Source organism: Gymnogyps californianus, chromosome 18 (genome assembly GCF_018139145.2).
Source record: "Gymnogyps californianus isolate 813 chromosome 18, ASM1813914v2, whole genome shotgun sequence".
In the NCBI taxonomy this organism is placed as follows: Eukaryota; Metazoa; Chordata; class Aves; order Accipitriformes; family Cathartidae; genus Gymnogyps; species Gymnogyps californianus.
The window spans coordinates 10,736,512-10,756,770 of record NC_059488.1 but is presented as its reverse complement, the minus strand read 5'-3'; the positions used below and the strand labels follow the sequence as shown (position 1 = coordinate 10,756,770).

The following is a 20,259-nucleotide window of genomic DNA, read 5'->3' as shown; positions in this document are numbered from 1 at the left end:
CTCAGCAGGCAGCGAGGGCAGGAGACCGGCTGCCTGCAGGGCCGAGACTTGATCCCAAGGCCGGGGATAGGCAGAGGCTGGGCTGAAGTCACCCCGTTCCTGAGCCTGTTCTGACTTTGCAGGGCCCAGAGCGCCTGGTCTGTAATTATGAGAGCAGAGAAAGCCCTCGGCGTCGCTGTGTTGTGCTCTGCCGGGGCCGTTACAGCCCTGCATCGCTCTCGGATGCAAACAAAACACATGTTGCCCTGTTCTGACCGGTGCTGTGTAGGGGGGCAGACAGCTTTCATGGCTGTGTCTGTGAAAACTCCTACGTGTTTCTTCTGGAGCAGTCGGAGCTAATTCAGACCCCGCCAGCGTGGACGAGTGGTTTAAATTGTCCTTTCTCAGCACCACTCCTCCGCACTTGTCCCTGTCCCCCCGCCGCTCTGCCTCTGCAGAGCCGAGGACAGAGGGGAGGACGAGCCGGCGGGCCTTGGGCTGAGTTTCCTAGGGGTTTCTCGGGCTTTCTTGCAACCTCAATGTTTAAACCTAATGTCTTGTATTTATTCTAAAATGGCTTTCATCTGATTTCCCTCTCGGTTAACAATTTAGCTGTCAAAATCAATAACGGCGAGGATCCGTCCCCAGCCGCCATCAGCTCACGTTACCGTCCTGCAATTACTCCGTGGTGGAACCGCTGCCGGGGCTTTGCTGGGGAATTATCAGGTTACTAATGAAGCCCGGGCAGAGGCGGGCGGCCAGACGCCGCGGCGGTGGGTGCGATTCCCCGCTGCCGCACCCGATCCCGCCCCGCGGGCAGCGGGGGGCTCCGGGGCCGCGGCCGCTCCCGGCGCTGCCCCGGGGCCGGCCCGGCCCGTGCGCCCCGTCGGGGCGGGCGGCTCCCGTGCGGCGGGGGAGGAGGACCGGGCCGGGCCGGGCCGGACCGGGCCCCCCCCGCCGCGCCCGCGGGCGGTGCCGCCGCCAGTGCCGGTGCCGCCGCCGCAGGTAGCGGGGCCCGGCGGGGCGGGCGGCCCCCGGGGCGCGGCGGGGGGGCGCCGCTTCCTGCCCGGCCCGCGGCCGCCCCCGGCGGGGGAGCGGGGCCGGCGCGGCTCCCCGCCCTTCCTGCCGCGGCCGCGGGACGCGCCGCCCGCGGGCACGGAGCGCGGCGGCGGCGGCGGCGGCGGGCGGGCGGAGCGGGGCGCGCCCGCCCCATGCACCGGAGCCATGAGGGCGGGCAGCCCCGGGGCCCGGGCCGCCGCGCCCCGGCCGGCGCCGAGGCGGGCAAGGTGAGCGCCGCTGCCGCCGTCGGGGCCGGGAGCGGGAGCGGGAGCGGGGCCGGGCACCCCGGGGCGGGCGCGGGCCGGGGCCGGGGCCGGGGCCGGGGCCGAGCCGGGGCCGGGGCCGAGCCGGGGCCGCTCGCTGCCTCCCCGCGCCCGAGCGGAGGATTTTCTATCCCGGCGTTTTCTGGGGCGTTTTGTGCTCGGCGGAGGGAGAGGGGGAAGAATTTCGATTTTTAATTACTACCATTAAAAAAATCAAATTTGCAATTCTTTGGGTGGCCTGATGGATTCCCTGATTGACAGCCGGAATTGACACTCTGGGTACCTCTTATCTCGGGCATTTACGGCAATTTCTAATTGCAGGTAGTTTGTGGGGTTTTTTCAGCGCTTTGGCTCGCATGGGAACCGAGCGATTACTTCAAGAGGCCCGGGTTAAGTGCAGGCAGGGAGAGAATTCAATCCACATTCAAATTGCTTCATTAAAGAGACGCAGCTTTTGTTGCAAAGGATTTAAATGGCCACTAGAAAGTTCTTATTTATTGTTTTGAGGCGGTTTATATAGGGTGCCCCGCGCTCGCCCGGCGCATGGAGCCGCAGCCTCCCTCTCCCGCTCTCTCCCGCAAGGTGATGCCGCCGGAGCCGCTGCCCAAGGGGAGCGCCCGCTGCCTCGACCCGCACGCCCGCGCCATGGTAAGCGGGGCCGGGGGCTGCGGGGACCCGCCGGGACCCGTCGGGCCGGGAACTGCGGGGACCCGCCATGGCCGGGGCTGCCGGGGGCTGCGGGGGACCCGGTCGGGACGCTCGGGGCTGCGGGGGGGACGGCGGGGCCCCGGCTAACGGCCCCGCGGCGGCTCTGCCCGCAGTCGCAGCCCGACGGGGAGCCGCTGCCCGGCGCCCTGGAGAAGGAGGACGCCCGCTCGGCGCCCAGCACGCCCTCCACACCGTCCGTCTGCTCCCCGCCGTCCTCCTCTTCCTCCACGCCGTCGGCCGGCAAGAACGTCTGCTCCAGCTGCGGGCTGGAGATCCTCGACCGGTACCTGCTCAAGGTGAGCGGCGGGGGCGGCGGGCGGCGGCGGCGGCGGGGGGCGGCGGGTGGCCCCGGGTCTCAGCCCCCTTCTCTGCCGCAGGTGAACAACCTCATCTGGCACGTCCGCTGCCTGGAGTGCTCCGTGTGCCGCACCTCGCTGCGGCAGCAGCACAGCTGCTACATCAAGAACAAGGAGATCTTCTGCAAGATGGACTACTTCAGGTAGGGGAGACGGGCTGGGGGGGCAGCTCCGCGCTGAAGCCCCGGCTCCGGGGGTGGGTGGGGGGCTCAGCGTCCTCGCCGGCTGCCGAGGGGCCGGCTCCGCTCCGGCACTGGCGGGGAGAAGGTTGGAAAAAGCCGCCGGGCTCCCCGGAGCAGCCCGGCGGAGAAGCGTCCCCTCGGGGCACGGGGAGGAAGGGGATTTGGGGTGCAGCTGCACCACCTCCCGGAGGGGTTCCTGACCCCCCCGCCTCGTTGCCGGGGTGCCGGTGCCCCCCAAGCCGGGGCTGTGGCCCCGACGCCCCTTGGCACCGCAGCGGGAGCTTCTCGGCTCCGCGGGGATTGCGCGGCGGGGAATTGTCCCCTCGCGTGGGGAAATGCTGGTGGAATGGCATCGCCCCGGCTTCTGCCGGGAGGGTAAATGTGTACCTAACGGTCTGCGGTGCCGGACGGCTTTTGGAAACCTCTCTCTGCGGTGTAGCATCGGAAATGCCGGAGCGTCCGTGGCGGGAGCGGGTTAAAGAACCGAAACAAATTACCGGCAGCGCAAGCCCCTGCGGCCGGGCCGGGGCTCGCCGGGTGCCGTTGGGTTCGGTCCGGACCCGCATCCCCCGGGGGAGCGTGTCCTGCAGGGAGGCTGTTTCTGGCTTCGACAGTCTTTTGGTTATAAACCTTAAACCACGAATTTTTCCCCCAAAAGAGTGGCATGAGGGGATGGAGGATCCTGAGCTCCTCACTGGGGTTTAACTAAACATCAGAGCCCCCCGCTCTGACTTTCCCCATCCCACCAGGATGAGGGAATACCGTTTGCCCCGGGAGGAAGGGGAATCACGGGCAGGAAATGAGAATGACCCCGGCGGGGGGTTGCGGGGGGCTCGGCAGCATCCTCCCGCCGCGGCGGAGCGGGTCGGGGGTGCCTCCGCGGACAAAGGTGCCGTGGGCAGGGCGTGCTCGGAGGCTCGAATACCTTTGAGATTTTCTCCAGTGTTTTTCATTCAGAGGGTCTCCAAATACTCGATTATCCGCGGCTCAGCCCCCGTCCCCGCCGGGCTCGGTGCCGCCGCGGGGTGCGCGGCTGCTCGGGCTCCCGGAGGCGGGTGCGGGGGCTGCTGAGAGCCGGATCAGTCCCCGAGGGGCCGCGGCGCTCCGCGTCCTGCCCGGTGGTGGTTGTTGTTGTTGTTATTAATTATTATTATTTTTTAAACTGCTGTTTTTTGGTGATTTCACCGAAATCTCCTTCACTCTCAACAGAAAGGTTTAGGGAAGTCCGCGGTGCCGCGTTGTGCTGCTTCGGGGCACTTTCAGCGTTTTCATTAATTAATAACCGTTCCGATGCCGTTAATGGTTTTTTTTTTAAGAGTGGACCTTTCCAAAGGCGGTTTTAAAGTAGCGACTGGATCTCTAAATTGCCTTCGAGCAAATACAGCGAATAACGTCTGTCAAAAATGAGCCTATTTCGCTAGAAACCCTCCAGCAGCATCCCTCCCTCCCGGCGGAGGCAGCGGGCGCTGCGCGGAGTCTCTGCCCGCCGGGGACCGGGGGTGCCAAAGGAAAACTAAAACGAAAATCGCTGCAGGCGCCGCAGGAAGCCCCCAGTTCCTGGGCGGCTGGTTCGGGGGGCTGGGGGGCTCCCAAACCGCGCTTCGCACTTGCCTTTTGCACAAAAAGATGGAGGTTTTAGGTTTGGTTTTTCTCGTGAAACGCCGTGCGGCGGGAGAGGCAGCTCTGGGAGCCGGGCGGGCGCGGGGCCGCCCCGCTTCCCCCCCCCCCCCCCCCCCAAGCCCCCAGGTCCACGGGGCTCGCTGCGACCCTCGGCCGAGCCCCGGGCCGGCCCCGATGCGGTGCCCGCGGGGGGCAGCGGGCGGGGTCGCTCCCGCCGTCTCCGAGGGCGGCCGCGGCGGAGCACCGCCGGGTTGAGCCGCGCCGTCGGGGCCGGTCTGCGGCCGGGAGCCGCTCGCCAGGGCCGGGGCGGGTCGGGGCAGACACCCCCCCGGCTGCCCCCTGGCAAACCCGGCTCGGGGGCCCCTCGCCCGGCCCCGGCCCCCTCCTGTGCCCGCACGGCTCCCGGGAGCATCCTGGCCCGCAGCCTGGTGAGCCCGGGACAACCGGGACCCGGCATTTGGCAAAGGACAAATCTGACTCTTGAGATGTTTGGGGTTTTTTTTTATTTATTATTTGCTGCAGATGAACCGTGTGTTGTTTTTGTTTTTTTTTTTTTAAAGCAAAGCAGAAAACCCATCCTAACACGTGCAGGTCTTTGGAGCCAAGGCAGATGGGAAGGGGCGGTGGGATGCGCTCTGCATGGAGCACACGGCAGCTTTTATCGCACCAGCGCTAATTCCCCGGCAGCTGGGGCTGGGGGGCTGTCAGGCGTGGGGTCGTCCACGGACACTGCCCCGCCACTGGGCAGGCACCGCTGCCCGATGGTGAGCGCCTTTAGGCCTGGTCTGTCCGAACTTCCCTTCCCCGTTCACGTGAGGGGCTGCGTAAGTGCTGGCGCTGCCGCGGCTCCGCGGCCTTGTGTGCATTTTTAAGCAAATGCTGCTGTTTCCTGTGTCTTGTCAAATAATTGCATTTGGCATCCAGGGCTCCAGCACTTCGAGGAGAACCAAATTAAAATTGGAGCTCATTGAGCAGGACATTGTGTTCCTAGGCGATGCGAGGGCTGCTCGCAGCCAAGCTCCTATGGCTCCGGTCACAGGGAGGCCCGGTGTGATTCCTGCAGCTCCCCACTGTGACCCCTGTGGCTCCCTGCCTTGCTGGGCAGCCCCTGGGCACGTGAGCACGGGGTCACTGGCCCCGACGTGTGTCCCTGGGGGCTGGGACAACAGAAGACCATCGGGTGAGCCAGCACCCACAGCCCAGCTACGGCCTAGGTGGTCTCCGCTGCCCCTTGCCGTCGTGCCCCGCTGGGATGATGCTCCTGCTCGAGCACCGCCGTGGCTTGGCGAGGAGAGGGACTCGCTGCGGCAACCCGCTGCTGGTCTGCTGTGCGATTCGGGGTGATGTCTGGAAGCCGCAGCTGACTCCGGGGGCTGTGTTAGGGGCTTCCTACAGAGCGGGCCCAGGAGGGGACAGGGATGCTTGGAGCTGTAGGTGGCCCTGGGTGCTGGGTGTCCCTTGCCCCGTCCCCGCAGGCGGGGATGGACAGCAGGGCTCAGGGAGCTGCAGCACCCGGGTACAAGAGGCGTGTGAGGGCCAGGACGCACCAGGGCGTCCTCCCGCCTCTGCTCTTCCTGCGCCCCAGATGTTGCGGCCGCCCCTGGGGGAGGCGGGATGAGTGTCTCTGGGATGAGTCGTTCCTGGTAATGTTGTTGGCAGTTTCCATCTCCCGGTGCTAACCGTTGTGGAGAGCCGGCAGCATTCACTCACTCGACCACAAACCACACGCGCGGGGCCTGAGCCGATGGCTCCGGCAGATGTTGGTGATGCCCCAGCCTGTGCTACAGTGCTGGGCTTGGAGAAAGCCTCCGGCTCTGCATCTCCTGCTGCAGTGTGGTCCTGTCCCCATCCCTGTCCCCTCTAGGCGCGTGGCAGGAGCCACGGGGTGCCCCTTGCCTGGTGCTCCGCCACCCCGAGCGGATGGGGCTCTTTGGGCTGTTGCTGCCCTGTGAGCTCGGTGAATTAAAGTCTGTTTTATTTTTGGGCTGTTGTTTCCAGCGGTGACAGGTCAGGGCAGCCTGCTCGCAGGCGTTTCTCTCCCCATTTCTGCGTTGCTGGCGGTGGCGGTCCCTGCAGTGATGGTCTCTGTTGGGTGACGGTCTCTGTTGGGTGACAGCGGGTGCCCGTGCCCAGCTCCAGCTCAGCCTGGTTTCTGTAAAACCTGATTGCTGCGGTCGGTGCCGGAGGCAGGTGTTGGCCAAGAGCTGCAGGCGCAGCATCGGCGGTTGCCGGTGCCGCAGCCTGCGCAGCTCCTGTGCCCGTGTCTGGCTGCCAAGCCTCGGCCTCTCGCTGGGGGCTGCTCGTGCCGTGGCTCTGCAGGGGACAGCGGCGTCAGCCCCTGCCCGCACTGGCTGCCGTGGTCCTGCGAGTCCCCGTGCCTTTGGCAGCCCCTGCCCTGCTCCCTGGGAACCGCCACCAACCTGGGGGTCCCGCCTGGCCCCGGGGAGACACCGTGCTGTGGGTCTGGGGCCACCTGGGTGTCTCCCCCAGACCCCAGCTGGTGTGTGATGGGGACATGTGACCTTTCCTGCACGGTGCCCTGTGCCTCAGTTTCCCCTCAGTCCCGGAGGCGCCGGGACGTGCCCGTCCCTGTGCTGTGCCCCCTCCTCCTCGCAGCAGGCTGTGATTCGAGTGGGGAGCGGCGATTACCACGTGCTATTAGCTCGATAAGCCTGCCCCTTGTTTGATACCGTTCAGCAAGTACGACTGTTTACATAGCACATTGTTCAAAGTAATTCAATTTACAGGAATGATCTTTACTTCTAAATAAAAAATTAATACAGTTCTTTTGTTTGTGCGTTTATATAAACTAGCTGGCACAAAGTCAGTTTACAATGTTCCCATCTGAAGTAAATTAGTGAAGTCTCTTAGCTAAGTCTCTGTATAATTTCAGCACAGAAATGTCCTCTCTAAAGCAGCCCTTTTTTTTTTTTTTTTTTTTTTTTGGTCAGCTATGGTCAGGCTGAAAAATTTAAACCTTTCTTTTCCTCCCAAATAGTTTTGCAATTAGTAATTCCAGCACAGGACGGTCTTTCTGCATCTCGCTGAGCCCGTGGCGGGCGGCAGCTCTGCAGCATGGGGTCGGGCACGGGCAGCGCGCGTTGGCTGCCGTGGGCTGACCTGGGCTCTTCCACCGCCCGTCCGCAGTGCCCGGGGCTGCTCTGGCTGACCGAAACCCGGGGGCTTGCGGTGCGGGGTGTCTCCTGCTGCTTGGCGCGGTCGTCTCTTCTCGGTGTTTTGTGCCTGCGCTGAGGGATGCTGGAGCTGCTCGGGCAGGTGTGGCAGCGGCTCCGCTCCCCGGCCAGCGCAGGGGTCGGGAGCGTGCGGGGCCCGGCTGCGGTGGGGGGCCGGGTGGGAGCCCCCGGGGAGCCCGAGGCAGCGGCGGTGGTGGTGGGTGCGCCGGGGGCACGCGGGGAAACGCAGCGGCTGCGATCAGGGCTGTGTTGGAGCCAGCACCAGCTCTGCGGTGACAGAGGAGATGCTCGCTTCTCCCCTGCTGCCCTTGCTGCTGCTCGCTGCTCAGTGCATTTATTTTTTTAAGCAGCAGTAATACTAAAATGCAGAAGCCAAATCAAGGCCGTGCCTGACCCTGCCTGCGCTGCAGGCAGCACCTCCTGGCAGGCACTGGCCCGGGGGTGCAGGGCCACGTGGGCCACGTCTGCTGCACCCTGTGAATCGCCCGCTCTCGGCCAGCGGCATCCTGGCAGAAATGGGGTTTTTCAGAAGGCGCACAAACGCCCAGCGCCCAGTGCGGGGATCCTGGCCGTCTTGTTGCCTCTTCATTGCACTGAGCTACTTTCCAGCATAGCTCACTTAAGCGCGATCATCACCCTCTTGCAGCGAGGAGACTCCTCGTAGGAGGAAAAAGCAGATGCATGCGCCTGTACGTGTGAGGAGAAAACACATGTTTTGATTTATGGCAACGGGAGAGAACCGGCTCTGACACAGTTTCCATCCGAGTCTCACACTGGCTGTTATCAAAATAAAAAGCCCACGGGCTTGGAAGCTGATTCATGGCGCTGCGTCATCTCAGCCCCTCGGCCGTGTCTGGCGCCGTGGGGCCATGGCGAGTCACGGCCCACTCCTGCCCGCGCCGCTGCCTGTGCCGCCCTGCTGCGGGGGAGCGGCACCAGTTTCGCTGCAGCTCTTTCCCTGCATGGATGTTGTGGGATTTGGGCTGGATGGGGCGAGCGACGGGGCCAGCAGCAGCACCCGCGCCCTGGCGTCGTGCTGCCTGCCCTCACCCTGCCTGCCCTCACCCTGCCTCTTCTCCTCCCGCAGCCGGTTTGGTACAAAATGCGCCCGCTGCGGAAGGCAGATCTACGCCAGTGACTGGGTGCGGCGAGCGCGGGGCAACGCCTACCACCTCGCCTGCTTCGCCTGCTTCTCCTGCAAGCGGCAGCTCTCCACCGGCGAGGAGTTCGGCTTGGTGGAGGAGAAGGTGCTGTGCCGGATTCACTACGACACCATGATAGAGAACCTCAAGCGAGCGGCGGAAAACGGTACGCAGCCCCAACGCCACGGTCGCGGCCTCGCCCCGGGGACCGTGCGGGGCCGTCCCTGTCCCCTGTGCTGACCCCCATCACGGGGTGCTGGGGTTGGTCCTGTCGTCGCCAAAAGGGGGTGATGGGTGGCCCTGGGCTGGCAGAGGGCTCACGGGGGTGGCCAACGTGCCGGCAGCACCCGCGGCTTGTGGCAGACCTGTGTGCCGCAGGCAATGCCGGGGACAAGCCCTTGGTCCCGCGCAGCCTGGCGTGCAGTGCGTGAGGAAGCCGCTGGGATTTTGAGGCTGTGAGTCATAAATCTAGAAGGTGGGAAAGCTGGCGATCCGACAAAACCTTCCCATCATTTTCCACCCGCCCTGCCCGCCCGGGGACATGCCGCTCCCAGCTGGACCGCACCGCGCGCTGCTGTCCCCGCCGCGGCACGCCGCGAGCAGCCGGCCAGCCTCTGCTTTCCCAATCAAGTCGGTGACACCGAGGTCACGCAGCGCCGCAGCTCCTGTCTCCTTGAGCTCAGCCCCATCCTCCCGCGTGGCAGTGGCCAGAGAGATGCTCAGAGGAACAAATCGGTGGGGTTAGTCTGATGCGGTGCAGAGGGAGGCCAGGCAGTGCCGGGGGCTGTCCTGTGTTGGAAAGCACCTGAGATATGTTGATATGGCAGCGACCGCAGCTCAGGGGAGCAGGCAACCTCCTGGGCTTGGCGTTTCAGGAGCTCGGCCGTGCCCAGGGCAGGAGGGAGCCTGGCCGGGTTCTGCCCATGGGCCGGGGCCGAGGCCGGGTTTGTCTCCCTCCTGCACCCGTGCCCGCAGGGAGCGATGGCGCGGCAGCTTCAAGGCTGTTTGCTTTTATCACCTGGGCGCTGTGCTGGGTGAGGAGAGGGTGCCTGGGGACGCTGTGCAGCCACAGAGTCACCGAGGGAAGTGTCCGGGGCCACCTTCCCACGGGTGCCCACGCCTGGGACCCTCCCGGGGCTGGGGCTGCACTGGGGCATCGCCCTCGGCCAGGAGCAGGGCTCCAGCCCTCTGTGCCCCTCACTAGCGCTTGGTGGGCATGGGGAAGCAAACGCCATGTCCCGGTCTGTGCAGCATGTGGAAACCATTAACAACCTGACATGAAAATAATGTGTTTCTGTTTACAGTTTTTGAGTAAGAGGAGGAAAACAGAGTGCCCGGTCGGGCTGAGAGGGTCCCGGCTCGGGATGCAGCTCGCAGCGTGTTGGTCCATATGGTCAGCTGCTGTGGAGGCACGAGCAAGGCGGTGGGGAGCGGGGATGGAAGGGGAGAAGCTGCGTGGCCTGGAGGAGCAGGCTGGTGCGAGGACAGCAGGGTCTGGTGCCGGCGGTCCCGCAGAGCCGTTACCCCAGCCGAGGGCTGGGGCGGTGGGTTTGCCTCTGCTCGTAAGGACCTGCTGATGTGGACTGAGCCCCACAGTGTCAGGCAGTGCTGGGGCACATGGCGAGTGTCCTGCGTGGGTACCTGTGTCCAAGTGTCCCCTGGTTTTGAGAAGGAGATGGGATCGCTTTGGAGAGCTGCAGTCGCTGCGGAGTTGGAGGGCCGTGCTCCCCCCTCCAGTAATTACCCAGCAATTTCTCCTGCACATGAGGTTTTACATACAAGAAAAATAAACAGATGTTGCTGAAGTCAGAGTCCCATTCATCATCCTAAAAGAACAAGTCAAACTATATGAGAAAGTCCTTCAACTCAAGCCAAGACAATCACAGCCCGGTCCAGCTTGCAGAGCGAGCGCCGGGTTGTGCAGGCGCATCCTGGGAGCGGGGCGAGCGCCAGCCCCACTCAGGCATCCTCCCTCATCCATCACTCGTCGGTGCTTCACCCGCACTGCTGAGAGCAGCCGGGCTGGGCACAACATGGGCTGCAGCAGGGACCCCAGTGAGGAACGAGGGACCCCAGCTCCAGCTGCCCTCCCTGCAAGCTCTGTAGCTGTGCGAGCATGGCTGGGCTCGCCCTGATGCCGTGCTTGGCAAGTGGGTGGACAGTCCCCCCCGGCGTGTCCCCCTTAGTGTGGTTGCTGCTCAGAGAATGGGCACCCCAGGGCCATGGGGATGGTGCTGCTCCTGCTGCTGCTCTGGGACCCAGGAGGAGGAGGTCGGGGTGCCGGGAGGATTTGGGGCCAGGGAAAGGAGCAAAGAGCCCATTGAAATGCTCTGAGCAAGGGAAACGACTGATAGAGGCAGCACCCACAGGGGAAGACGGGGTCACGGGGAGCAGCGTGGGGCAGGAGTGATGGATGTTGGTGAGCCCGGCAGAGACTGGGTCCCCTTCCGAGCTGCTCCCTGGAGGATGTGGCCAAGTGGTGACTGCAAATCAGGGCCAGTGGGACATCAGTGCTTTCCTTCGTACACCACCTTGACATCCATCTTCCTGCTGCTGTCTCCTCATCCCTCATTCCCTGCGGCTTCCACCAACTTGCTGCATTTTTCTTAATTCAACAATAAACTCTTCAGGGTCGGTGGTATCTCCTTCCCAGCGCATGGAGGGGCTCAGCAGCCTGGGGCAGCTCCCAAGTGGTGGTGCTGGCTCCGCTCTTTCTGCTACTGCTCGCAGCAAGGGATGCTGTGGGTGCCCCACGCTGCGATGCCAGGCGTGTTGTCTCCGGGTTGAGCGGCCATCACACCCAGGGGCAGCAGGCAGGCAGACAGGAGAGTAGGGGAGTTTCCAACCTGCGGCACACAGGGCTTCTCTCTCGTAGGCAACGGGATCACGCTGGAGGGGGCTGTGCCCTCGGAGCAGGACAGCCAGCCGAAGCCGGCCAAGAGGGCCCGCACCTCCTTCACCGCCGAGCAGCTGCAGGTAGCGGGGCTGGGCCGGGGGGGCCGGAGGAGCTGCGGCTCCCCGGCCTCATCCTGACCCCCTCTCTCCTCTCCCCCCCTCCCCAGGTCATGCAGGCACAGTTTGCTCAGGACAACAACCCCGATGCACAAACGCTTCAGAAGCTGGCGGACATGACGGGGCTGAGTCGGAGGGTCATTCAGGTGAGGGGCAGCCGGGGGCGGGCAGGGTGCAGGCACCATCGGCTGAGCAGCCCCAAGCAGGGCCAAGGAAGGGGGCAGAGGGGGTGCACCAAAAGGCTGGTGCTAGACAGGGCTCACATCCCCGTAGCCCCTCGCTCCTGCACATCAACCCTGGGACTTGCAGCATCCAGCAGCTTCGTGCTGCCTCACCGGCGTGTCAGCTTCATCGGCTCCCATAGCGATGCCAGCACCGTCCTTCCTCTGTCTCACTCACGGGCTTTCTATTTGTTTTCCCCTCTTACGATGCAATGAAAAAAAACCCCAACATACACCCCCAGCCAGTCCCAATAAATTGCTGGGTGGGAAAGCTGCCGTTAGCACACGGTCCCGGAGCTCTGTGCTTTGCCCTGACAGCAGGCACGGGCAGCGCGGGCGCTTCCCCGGCAGTCGGCAGCCGTCCCCGCTGTGAGCAGGCAAAGTTGGCTCACTTCGGGAAGCCTTGGGATCGAGAATTTTAAAGAAAAAGGGGTTTTGCAGCCCCAGGGGATGCGGTGGCAGGGAAGTCCCCGCACTTGTGCTGTTCGGGAGGGGAGGGAGAGCGGTGCCGTAGGGACTGAGAGAAATGCCCCCTCCACAACTCCCAGCTCGCCGTCTCCGTAGACAGCCCAGCTTTGCCCCTCAGTGACATTTATACTCTTCACTTTAATGTTCTGCTGACATACTTTCTGCATACAGTAAAAACATGAGTGATTAAAATAAATTTGGAGCTTTCACCCAGGATTGTTTTGCCAACGACACATTTAAATTTTGTGTGTGAAAATCTGGCTCGAGCCTCAGTTATTGAGATTCTTCGTTTAGCTGAAGATCAAGCAGTCTGCACACTGGGCTATTTTTTATGTGGATATTTTTTAAAGACACTTTGAACAGGAAACAATTTGTCAAATGCTTACAACTGTTTCCTTCTCTGTGGTCCAGTGTGCTTGGCCTCAGAGAGCTGATCTTCGCTCAGCCTTGGAGAAGGTTTTTTACTCCCAGCTATCTTTCAAAAATTAAAGCATAAGAAAGAAATCACCACATTAGCATAAAACCCCCCTTCCATGCATGTTTTAACTCTAGGATGTAATCCCCTAACTATTCCTTTAATTAAAAGCAGTGAGATATGGTCAGAGGGCTCATACCTGCTGCTCATATGGACTAGGGCTGTATCCCACCACAGTACGCTCCTTTCTCAGCTTTAATGTTCTGCTGATGTGGTTTCTGAATACGATAAACCACAAGTGATTAAACCAATATTGTTTTCATCATCCCTGAAGTCACATCTTCTGCTAGTCCAAGCTTTTACTCGGTTTTGTCTCTCCTTGTCTCTCGCCTTGCCAATGCTCACGCATTTCCCAGCTGATCTCAGCTGCGGTTTTAGGCCAGGCTAGCTGGGGTTGAAGGTTAAAATCTAAATAAGACCATGAAAGGCGCTCCCATCGTTTGCGGTGGAAGCCATGCAGGGATGAAGCTTTGCATATGCAGGGATGGATGAACCCAGCCAAAGCTTGGGTACGGGGAGTGTTTCTGCCGGGCTGCTGCCCCGGCCGGTACAGTGCTGTTACCAAGGGCTTTCACAGCCCTTTGAGCGCAGGGAGCAGCTTGCTATTAAAATTATTTTAGTGTGGAAGGGAATAGTACGATCATTAACATGAGTTTCTGCATCACCTAGTCAGGGTGTTTCACTCAGTGACTCCTGCGACAAGCTTGAAAGTTTTAATTACCTAATAAAGAATGGTGTTGGTTTTGACCAAGACAAATCAATGGCAGAGATGCCACTTCAGGCACCCTAATGTCTGTACTGTCTTGAGACAAAACTCTTGCTCTAGTGAGTGTAAAACAAAGCTATGGAAGCCGGTGGAATGCTGGTGAGGTATTTCAGCGTGCATATTTCTATATTTGATTCCTTTTTTTTAAATACTTGGAAGAGACACCCATCATAGGGTCTTGGTGAAGGATCACACTTCAATCCAATTGTCTCTCCATTGACACAGGGTTTGCTGCTTTTGTTTCAGGTTTGGTTTCAAAACTGCAGAGCCCGCCATAAAAAACACACCCCCCAGCACACGGTGCCGCCCTCGGGAGCCCCCCCGTCCCGCATCCCTTCCTCGCTCTCTGATGACATTCACTACTCGCCCTTCAGCAGCCCGGAGCGGGCCCGGATGGTGACGCTGCACGGATACATAGAAAGTAAGTGCTGGCTTGCAGGGCTTCGGCAGCGGGGTGCTCGGGGACGGCGGGGCAGTGGGGTGCTCCCTGGGAGCAGGCGGTAGCACCACGGCACAGAGCACTGTCAAAAACGCCCTTGTACTGCAGGTGCATGGCTGGTGCACATGCTGCTCCTCCTCCTCCTCCTCGTGGTCTGATGAACTTTGTCTTTGGGATTTTCTGAAGGGCTGTTTATGAGGAAGCCCCAGATGAGAGAAGGAGGGGAGAGGGGGCTGCTGCAGCCTCTTTCCCTCCGTACCTCATTCCCAGGAAAGTCACTGCCCGGGTTTTACCTGACTGGTCCTTGGCCCTCCTTGTGTTTTCTTTGTCAAGGAGAAGAGGCATGAACGTGCCCTGTTGAGCTCGGTGGTCAAGTGGTCTCCTTCGTGCTCAGAAGATCAGAGTTGCTTTCTCTAACAGTTGCCAAGTGCCGGTGAATCATTTGCGCATGGCGGGCAGCTTTGGTCATGCCCGGATGGAGTTTTTGGCTCCGTGACTCTTGTGAGGCTTCTCTCCTCCCTCGCCCACACGGGCTGTAGTAAAACGTGGCTCCTGCTGTGCCTCCGCCTGATCCACCGGGCACCTCTTCTTCCACCCGTGTCCCGAGCTGCTCCCTGGTGGAAGCTTGACTGTGCCGGTTGGAGGGCGTGTGTTGTTTGTAGTAACAGAGGCTGAAGCCTCTTCTCATCCACAGGTCAGGTACAGTGTGGACAAGTGCACTGTAGACTTCCCTACACTGCTCCACCAGTGCACCTCAAAGCAGACATGGAAGGACCACTATCTAATAGGGGTGAGAAGGTAATTGTAGTCCCTGTTTCAGGCTTTGGGGCCAAACCACAACTGTAGCAAAGATTTTTGTGTAACATCATTGCCAGTGCCGTCTCTTGTCAGCATCACTGCTTCTCCATGATCTCTGGCAGCTGCCGCCCACTCATGTGTCTTTTCTTAATTTTGGTGGCCGTAGATTGATGTACCAACTGTTGGTCAAAGGGGCATCACTTTGTTCTTCACTAAATACCCCTCATTGTTGTGATGTGCTGGGATGCTGTGCCTGCATTCACTGAAGGCTTTTGACATCCTCCTGCCCAAACTCCTCTCTCTCTGGTTTCTCCCCTTCCCGTGTGCAATGAGCTCCGTTCTCCTGCTCCGTTCCTCAGCCATCTGCACGCGTTGTCGGTGTGAACAGTGACTGGCTGCTAACAAGGGAGCAGGGGGGACCTTTAGCATGTGCTAACTTTCCAGTTTTCTATGAGTTAATAAGAAAGGTTCATTTCTTGGGGATTCCAGTATTGCTTAAAAAAATAACAACTGGCTGTTACAATATCTGAAGTAGGAATGTTATTTCACAATGTCTGGCCAGGAAACAATATTGCATGTTGATATTTTTCTGTTCAGCACTTAAAGTATCTGTCTGTTCTAACACACAGCTTATTTGGGGGCAAGACTTCTGAAACATGCTTAGGCTCATACGATTTTATTTAGGATCCCAGTTTAAGTGACTTCATTTTGAGGAAACACTGAGCCTTTGGCAACTCTTACTGGTTTTAGCTTTTGTCGTTACTGTTAGAAGTTCTCAGCATCTCTCTTTTCAAATCTATCTCTATTCAGTGCGGCAACGGTAGCTTATTAGTTCTGTTTTGATAAGCACAGGCAGGGGCGCAGCAAAGTTACTTTTTCAGTCTAAATGCTACCATTTTGTCATGATACCCGCACAGCAAGCTGGAGAGTTTTCAGAAAATATTACAGAGTCCTGGTGCTGTCATTCAGAGAAACTTCACTGCAGCAAGTAGCTCCTGTGATTTAAATGCAGTTACTTGCTCGCAGGTGTTGCAGAACTGGGTTCTCAGGACATGGAGCTGCCCCCCCACCAGCTCCTTTTCCAAACAATCCCTTGCGTGTTGAATTCCTGAAACCTGAAGCAGCCTCTTTTTCCACATCCAAAATTTTTTAGAAGCGGTGATAGTTGAGATCCTGGGAAAACACATGTAAACGCTAAGCCTCTGTTTCCCTCTGCACATGGGGCACACCCCCCCACTCCTCTTGGGGTACCCAGCGCAGCGGCTGTGGGAGAACTGAGTTGTGACCAGCTCAGCGGCTGCTTCCCCTGACTGATGGCAAGGACAGACGCTGTATTTGTGGAGCAGCGAGGTATAGTGCCGCTCTGCAGCACTGTGCTGCTTAGCAAGTGAGGTGGATAGAGTAAGGACCGTTGGTAATGGTCTTCACCTTTCTTGGTAGCTGCCGTATCACAGAACAAATAAATTAAATACTGGTTTCAGTGTGTTGCCCAGTATGATATGGTTTCACAGCTGAAGGTGTGCCTGGAGCTGCACCCCTCTCTCAGGCTGCATGCTGCCATAGTCCCATTACCTCCCGCCCGGGCTCCTCGGCTGCGGCGTGTGCCTTCCCCGGCCGGCTCCGTTCCGTGGGCAGGGCTGGCGGCTCCCGGGCAGACAGTGGTTCCAGAGAGGGTTTTTCTGCAGGGAAGCGGCTGCCACAGCGGCGCACGTCTGCTGTGTTGGTCCCTGAAAACACATTTCCGTTGCGAGGGCTGTCTGTCTCTGAAAGCAGCTAATGCTCGATTCCCGTTTTTCCCACCAGGTCATCCTCTTTCAGTACTGACTGCGCGAACTCTTCCTCATCTGCCCATGGCGCTACCAGCACCACTGCCCCTCAGCCGCTGAAACACAGCGTCCAGCCCGAGGCAACTGTTATCAGTCATGCAGGAGAAACTCAGATCCAGCATTCTCAGTTATTTCCATTGACCAGCACCTAACATCCACTATTATTTCTCCAGCGACACTCTGTGTATGTGTGTGTTGAGTGCAGAGATACCTTTTTCACTTGTTTCTTGTGGACTTGTAGAATGACCGTGAGTCTCTCCAAGGCAATGCCAGACACAGTCAAAATTAGTGACTCTACTGTGCTTGCAAATCTTGCTCCCAAACCCATGGGAATATGAACAAACCAGAACATGCTGAGTCTCAGGGGGGGTCGATGATCACCTCTGAACATAAAGGAAGGAGGAATTTACGTGGTTTGGCCTGATTCTCTTTTTGCACCAGTGAAGCGCTGTCGGTTCCCGGACATCCCTCCTTATTTCCACTTGCATGTGTGAAATCTGAAATGGGCTTTTTGGCTCAGCAACTTGATATATACACAGACCTTCCTGAGCCAAACTCGTGGGTAGCTGAGACTCCACTAAGTGGAAAACATGATGCCAGCTGGAAATAGGCAGTTTTTCTTCCTCCTCAAAGTGCTTTAGAATCACATGTCCTTTGATCACTCTAAGGTAAGTAAATCTTAGTGTTTTTCCCCCCATTTTATAGGAGGGGAAACCGAGATGTCCTAAACTGAGAGGAACCGTGGGGGTTGGTGGCAGAGCCAGGTTTAGCACCCTGAAGTTTTTGATTGCTGACTTGTTCTTAGAACACTGAATATCTCTCTCCTCTCACAGCCATCAGCCAAATCTTCTTTTTTTTTTTAAATTTTTTACTCTTGTTCTTTATTAACGAGCTACTTTATTTCCTTGGAGTCATATTGGATCACAAATGGGTGATTTCAGAATGTACCTACACAAAACTCTCAGACACTCCGTACTCTGGGACTGGGAAATCCTCAATGGAAGCTGGCCGTAAAGGTGTAGGAATGTTCTGCCCTGGTGTGGACCCAAGTTCAGTCAGTGGAAACAGTGGGGTAGAAACCAGACACCAGTTAAAAATGTGAAAACCGCAGTAAGGCCAGCAGGAACAGTCGCTAGCTGAGTGGACAGCAAGGTGATGGCATATTCCTTTATCTGGCAACATCGCTCCGATTCCCTCTGCCCTCCCGTTGTTCTCCCTTGCTGGAGTACGGCTGTTGCTCCTGCCAAGTCCTCGGACGAAGGCGCAGCCCAGGAGGACTGCTGCCAGGAGGGCAGGCACCACAGGGCTCATTGCAACAGCAAAGGAAGTGCTCAGCAGTCTGGCCCCAAATCAGGAAAAAAACTCCGAAATGATCCTTCATTGACGGTAATAACAAAAAGTAAACAAGTAACCTTTGCCAGCCCTTCTCAGTTTGCACCAAGCCAAGAGCAGGTCTGTAACGAAACCTCTCTCCATGCAAGCACAGGGGTCTGTCTTGCTGCTAAGTGTCTGTGAGGCCGCGTCTCCAAGAATGTGAAAGCCTACTATGAGCCACAGTTAGTGCATAATGTGACTGAACTGTGCCTGAGGAACAGAAGACAGGAATCCATCCGTTACATAACTTGTTTTTAATTCGAACTGTAGATACATGTGTTTTTCTCTCTGGGAGATCCTGGATCGATCTCCAGCATCGGCCGGGTGGGCAGCCATCCCACCGGTTTGGCCAGCCCCTATTGCACACGCGGCAAGCCTTCTCCTGACCGTGCCCCCGAGCTCCGTGTGACACCGACGGCCGGACACGCGGCTCCAGCTAACCGCGAGGCACGCTCGCCGCTCTGACCGTGCGGGGAATGGCGTAAGGAGATGCAGATGTCTGCTGAGGTGGCCACCAAGGTCTCTTGGTTTGAGAAGTAACTCAGTACAAGCGTGCATTGATATTTGTTGGAACAAATATATATATATACACACACACCCCCTCTGTGTGTGTGTATATATATATTAAAAAAAATAGAGAGAGTGTGATGGTAATACCTTGGACAGCTAGGCCAGTATTCTGCCTAATTGCAGCCAGCAGCTAGCAGCTCTATCCCCAATTTAAAATAACACTTGAGAGAGGAAATTAAGTCTGCAAAGTATTATTGTCACCTCCTGACGTGCGAATAACCATTTCCAGTGTGTAGCCAGTGACAAGGCACTCCCACATGCCTGACCCGACTGGAACCACCGCTGCAGAGGTGTCCCCTCGGGGAGGGGACAGTCACCAGTTGCACCCGTTGCAGTCACTTTTGTCCTTGTCCGTAGCAATGAGCGGAGGACAGGCGTTCCCTTCGTTGGCCGTTGGTGGAGCGTTTGTAATCGCAAGGTTGAGGTGGATTGCTGTGTCCGCATGCAACAGCCTTAGGACGCTGGTGGTGGTCGGCGGGGTCACCGGGGCCCGACTTTCTTCTCCATTTGTGCTCGCGCATCCTAATGGTCGTTTAGTTGTGGAACTAGTGCCATAAACGAATGGGTAGTTATTTCATTTAAGACTGAAGGAGAGACTTCAGGCTGTAACTTGACCTGACATCCCACAGTACTTGAGATTTCCACAGCTGTTCTGTTGAGGGAGAAAACGGTTTGATGCATTTCTCTTCTGTCTTGGCGGTGCAATGAAAGGGAAACTATTAAGTATGTATCTGCTAAATATCAACTTAGTTCCTGATCAAAAAAACCCCCACTTGTGAAATGTACTGTATATCAAAGTTTTTGTAACTGACACCACTGACAGGACCGGAGCGCAAAGCAGAGGGCCAAGGGAGCGTAGGTGCTTCTCTCCAGTGGAAGTGGACTCACCACTCCCCGTGGGGCGAACTGCCCCCCACGGACTGCGCTCCGGGGCACTTTCCCCCATAAGTAGCCAGGAGCAGCTTTGCTAAATCAGAAATCAGGCTCTGTTTATATTAAGCCCAAATTGTTTGCAAAAACTGGAAGCAATTCAGCTTGTGCAGTTTTAGAGCTAATTATGTGTATGGAAAATACTCAACTGTACCAAGAATGTAAGAAATCCTCTAATTTATTCAATACATTGTTTCACAACATATTTCACACTGACTGTTGCCACTGAACCAAACCTTATCTCAGGTCATTTGCATTCATCTCCTGTCTGTAGATTAAAAAAAAAATAAAATTAAAATCATTCTCATTTTCTTAGTTTATTCAGTAATTGCCAAATGGGTTCTGGTGCGCAATGCAGACTCCACGTACTAAACTTTTCCAGTTGCTATTTACAAAGCCTTTTGCAGACAAAATCCGATGAAGATAGCCAGTGAAAGGCTTTTCACTCTAGTTTAATAAGGTAACTAAATATGGCTAGGGTCTGAAAGTGGAATGGTTTACAGTTTTATTGCCAATTTTTTTTTTTTTTTGGCTCATGCTGGTTAACCCCAATGCCCGAGCTAAAGGTGCTTACACAACTCGCTAGCTGGGACGGGGGAGTGGGAACCAATCCTGCACTACTATCAGTGATATATCTGTAGGATGCCAACTATAGACACATCAGTTTTATTTCATCCGCCAATCATTTTGTTGTAGCATGTTGCAATTCTGCATGTCTTGGCTACAATGGTTAAAAAAAATTTCTCTGAATGAGTGGACAGTCAAGACTAATATTTATTTTAAAAAAGTAAAACTAAATTGTAAGCACTTTTTTGTAAAACCAATGTCTGTTTTGTTACATACTTTTAATGTTGTGCTTTGTAAATGTCTTATTTGT

At 57.8% G+C, this 20,259-nt stretch overlaps 1 protein-coding gene across 1 annotated transcript; it reads left to right on the top strand.

Moving 5' to 3' along the window:
• Positions 1-1,190: 1,190 nt before the first annotated feature.
• Positions 1,191-16,557, top strand: LHX6 (LIM homeobox 6). The gene is made up of 10 exons (XM_050907725.1): positions 1,191-1,265; positions 1,809-1,949; positions 2,123-2,305; positions 2,387-2,508; positions 8,449-8,669; positions 11,379-11,479; positions 11,566-11,661; positions 13,692-13,866; positions 14,579-14,682; positions 16,486-16,557. The coding sequence occupies exons 1-10, from the start codon at positions 1,191-1,193 to the stop codon at positions 16,504-16,506; spliced, it is 1,239 nt and encodes a 412-aa protein (XP_050763682.1). The 3' UTR covers positions 16,507-16,557.
• The last annotated feature ends 3,702 nt before the right edge of the window (positions 16,558-20,259 follow it).

Coding starts and splice junctions, on each gene's coding strand:
- LHX6 (XM_050907725.1), top strand. CDS start 1,191: ATGCACCGGAGCCATGAGGGCGGGCAGCCCCGGGGCCCGGGCCGCCGC. Junction 1,266..1,808: donor CCGGCGCCGAGGCGGGCAAG/GTGAGCGCCGCT, acceptor TATTGTTTTGAG/GCGGTTTATATAGGGTGCCC. Junction 13,867..14,578: donor GCTGCACGGATACATAGAAA/GTAAGTGCTGGC, acceptor TCTCATCCACAG/GTCAGGTACAGTGTGGACAA.